We start from the raw sequence: 4,107 nt of genomic DNA, 5'->3' as shown, positions 1-4,107 counted from the left end.
CTGCTCCGGCCTCAAGTGGAAGACACCCCCTCTCCCCCGCCACTGCAAAGACCCCCCCACCCTCCTACCAGCCCCTCCAACAGGATGAGAGAGTCCGCTCCGGACCCCGCCCTCCCCGATCTCTGCACCGCCCCCGCCCCAGAAGCTCGCCTACCGCGTGGCTCCACCCCCTTCCGCTCCTCTCCCCACGGTTCCAGGGGCTGGGGTCAAATTGTCGGAGCAGGCTGATTTGCATAACCCAATGGCTGTGCGTATGCAAATGAGGCGGGTGGTGGTTGGCTGGAGGTTAGCAGGATAACTCCGGCGAGCGGGGCCTTTGTCCTTCAGTGGCTGTGAGGCAGCTGCCGGGGGAGACGCCGGGGGTTGGGAGCGGGCGAGCGAGTGGGGCGGGAGGGACGGACGGCGCTGCGGCGGCCGGCGCTGGAGGAGCCCGTGAGGGAGTGCAGAGGGCAGGCGCCCGAGCGCCCACAGTGGCAGGAGCAGCCCGCACGCCGCTCTCTCTCTGTGGGGGACCCGCAGTTGCAATATGACTTTGGAGGAATTCTCGGCTGGAGAGCAGAAGACCGAAAGGTAAGGCGGCCGGAGGCTCTCCCCGAACTCTTCTCGCCCACTGCGCGCACCCCAGCGCGTCCAGGCTGTGCAAGGTTTGCCGGGGAGCGAGCGGTTAAAAGTTTGCAGGGGCACCTCCCGCCGGTCTCTTTTGGAGACCTTCCCAGAGGCGCCAGTGGACCGAAGGAGCGTGCCCCCAACCCGGCCGGGCCCCTCCGGCCTTGGCAAAGGGCAGAAGGGACCGTCCCTGCCCGTGCGGCTCCTGCGGCTGGCAGCCTGTGGCTGCGCCCAGCGCCAGGGACTGGCAGCGCCCTCGGGGGAGGGTGGCGGGTGGCCCTCTCGGGGCTTTTCGCAGGCCTCCCGGCCTCTGGGCGTGCGAGGGGTCACGGGGTGTGTGTGTGTGTGCGCGCGCGCGAGGGGTCACGGGTGTGGGTGTGTGGGTGTGTGTGTGTGTGTGACAGGGCCGGGGGAGGCTTGGGGTTTGCAGAAAGCCGAGCGGCGCGGTGGCGCACGAACTCGGGAGGGAGGGTGGCGGTGCCGGGTGAGGGGGCGGCGATGGCCCCGAGGGGACCTGGGCTGACGGGACCCCCTTGCTCTCGCTCGCGTGTAGGATGGATAAGGTGGGGGATGCCCTCGAGGAAGTGCTCAGCAAAGCCCTGAGTCAGCGCACCATCACCGTCGGGGTGTACGAGGCGGCCAAGCTGCTCAACGTGTAAGTGGGGCCCTCGCGAGTCCCCGGTGGCACCCCTTCCCGCCCCGGCCCGGAGGCGACCTCGCGGAGCGCCCCCTCGCACTGCCGCGCAGCTTCCTGCGGCTTCCCATCTGCCCCGCGGCCGCCGGCCCTGGAGGGGGAGCGAGCTGGCCGGGGCGCGACCCCGGAGCCCCGGCTGGTGTTGCGGGCGTCCACGCGGACGGGTGGTGCGTCTGCGCTCACCCGCCCCTCCCGCTGCCCTCAGCGACCCCGATAACGTGGTGCTGTGTCTGCTGGCGGCGGACGAGGACGACGACAGGGATGTGGCTCTGCAGATCCACTTCACCCTGATCCAGGCGTTCTGCTGCGAGAACGACATCAACATCCTGCGCGTCAGCAACCCGGGCCGACTGGCCGAGCTCCTGCTCCTGGAGACCGACGCCAGCCCAGCAGCGAGCGAGGGCGCCGAGCAGCCCCCGGACCTGCACTGCGTCCTGGTGACGGTAAGCGAGGGCGGGCTGCGGGCCGGCCGGAGTTTGAGTCCTGGAGGGAAGTGAGCGACGGTTGAGAGTCGCCTGACTGCAGATCTGGAATGAGGGGGAGGGCAAGAGCGTGGCTGCCTTTGCCCCATTAGAGCGTGTGGCTGGACTTTCAGCCGAGATGTGCTGGTTTCATCATCAGGATTTTCTCTGGTACAGAACGTGTCTAAGCACGTTGGAGGCTGCCAGCAGCGGAAGAGATCCTTGTGAGTCAGCACTGTCAGCCCAGCGACTCCCTACCTACATCTGCACTACCTCCCGTGACTAATTCCTTTAGTAGGGCAGATTAGATAAAACCAAATAAATTCCTGGCTCACCCTCATTAAGGAGTCAGCTTCATTCTCCACCACTCAAAGTTAAAAATAGAAATGGTGTAGGAGACAGACCTTATTAATTCCCTAGAAATACATTAAGAGGATGGAGTGGGAATTTTTTCTTTGCAATCGTGCCTTTTTTTAATGGACACTTTTTCCCTGATAAAAACCTTTGGTAGGTAGGTAAGTTGTGTTTCCAGAGGTAAATATGATAGCTTTGTCTTTTACATTTTACTACTTTTTGGCTGGTCTAGTTAAGTGGCAGCCCCAATCATTTTGCTACTCCTGAAAATTACTACTCTGTCTTCTGGGAGGATATCAGGTGGCAATTCTCGTTAACTGTTACGCAGCTCTCATTTCGTAGTACACAGAGTATGGAAATATTTCTCAGCTGTTTCACTCAGGTCTCTCCCACAGGACAAGCCTGGTGAATGATACTCTCCTGCAAAACTAAATAAGTATCATGCAAACATATGTATATGGTTCAGAGGGTTGCATGTGTTCGTACTTTGCAGAGTATGGTTTGGTGGAGAATTACCCTTAATGATTTTGCAGGAAACCAACTACCAAAAGAAAGTTTATTTTTTATGGTTGTAACTGGTCTCTATGTCACACAGCTAAAGTATAGAATGTTCAAGTTGTCTTTCCCTCGACATGAGTGTCATTATTAACAGATGCTGATTTTTTTTTAAATAGTAAATTTATTTTTATCAATTTGTTTCCAGAATCCACATTCATCGCAGTGGAAGGATCCTGCCTTAAGTCAACTTATTTGTTTTTGCCGGGAAAGTCGCTACATGGATCAGTGGGTTCCAGTGATTAATCTCCCTGAACGGTGATGGCATCTGAATGAAAATAACTGAACCAAATTGCACTGAAGTTTTGAAATACCTTTGTAGTTACTCAAGCAGTTACTCCCTACACTGATGCAAGGATTACAGAAACTGATGTCAAGGGGCTGAGTGAGTTCAACTACATGTTCCTGGGGCCGGAGCTAGATGACTTTGCAGATGGAAAGAGGTGAAAATGAAGAAGGAAGCTGTGTTGAAACAAACACAAGTCAAAAGGAACAAAAAATAACAAAGAACCACGCAGGAAGGAAAACAAACTATGTATTAATTTAGGATGGTTGAGTTACATTTAAATAAACCAAATGTGCTTTGTTAAAGTTCAAATGTGCTGCAGTAGTTTGGGTATTTTTGGTTTATATGCCCTCAAGTAAAAGAAAAGCAGAAAGGGTTAATCATATTTTAAAACCATATTTTATTGTATTTTGATGAGATGTTAAATTCTCAAAGTTTTATTATAAATTGTACTAAGTTATTTTATGACATGAAAATTTATTTATGCTATAAATTTTTTGAAACACAATACCTACAATAAACTGGTATGGAATAATTGCATTATTTCTTAATGTGTGCTTTTGTTTCTTTTAACTTGGAATGTATTTTAAACAAGTTTTTTTATATGGAAAAATTAAAACCCTTCTGAAATCATGTATCTATAGTATAAGTGTCTATCTGTATAGATATAGATCTGTGTGTGTTATGTACGTATGTATATTTTTTCCGCTTTTACACATTTGGGCTGGACATGGCATAATTTTATTTCTTAGTCTTTATTTAACAGACATTTTACTGGCACCCGACTCTACACTATCTCCAAAGTCCAAAAACCAAAGGTGATTGAAGTTTGCAGTTTGGGGTTGCAGTTAGGGGAAAGACATGTTCAAGATTACACTTGCAAAACTGGAATAATTACCATTCAGTGACATTAATGTTATAGTAAGAATATATGCAAAATGCTAAGGAAGCAGAGAGAAGGTGACCAAGGTAACCTGCAAGAGCGGAGACGTTTTTACGGTGGAGAGGTCATTTTATGTGGGTCCTAAAAATCGAGTTTCATTTCCCCAGCTAGAGAGGAAAAGAATGTTGCTGGCAGAGGCCCTGGTTTGTGCAGAGGTGTGGTTCCCTGAAAGACCAAACCCGGTTCAGGGAACAAAGATTCCGTGTGC

General features: G+C 52.3%; 1 protein-coding gene across 1 annotated transcript; it reads left to right on the top strand.

The window, feature by feature from the left end:
- The first annotated feature begins 313 nt into the window (after positions 1-313).
- On the top strand, positions 314-3,591 carry GADD45A (growth arrest and DNA damage inducible alpha). Its single transcript, XM_036103729.2, has 4 exons — positions 314-570; positions 1,160-1,261; positions 1,506-1,743; positions 2,819-3,591. Exons 1-4 carry the CDS (start codon positions 527-529, stop codon positions 2,930-2,932), a joined length of 498 nt encoding a protein of 165 aa, XP_035959622.1. The 5' UTR covers positions 314-526; the 3' UTR covers positions 2,933-3,591.
- The last annotated feature ends 516 nt before the right edge of the window (positions 3,592-4,107 follow it).

Source organism: Halichoerus grypus, chromosome 5 (genome assembly GCF_964656455.1).
Source record: "Halichoerus grypus chromosome 5, mHalGry1.hap1.1, whole genome shotgun sequence".
Taxonomy (NCBI): Eukaryota; Metazoa; Chordata; class Mammalia; order Carnivora; family Phocidae; genus Halichoerus; species Halichoerus grypus.
This window is presented reverse-complemented; position numbering and strand designations above follow the sequence as displayed.

What these genes read in the sequence shown, in the direction of transcription:
- GADD45A (XM_036103729.2), top strand. Translation starts at nt 527, where the DNA reads ATGACTTTGGAGGAATTCTCGGCTGGAGAGCAGAAGACCGAAAG. An exon ending in GGAGAGCAGAAGACCGAAAG is followed by an intron (nt 571 to 1,159) that starts GTAAGGCGGCCG and finishes GCTCGCGTGTAG; the next exon opens with GATGGATAAGGTGGGGGATG. An exon ending in GCGGCCAAGCTGCTCAACGT is followed by an intron (nt 1,262 to 1,505) that starts GTAAGTGGGGCC and finishes CGCTGCCCTCAG; the next exon opens with CGACCCCGATAACGTGGTGC.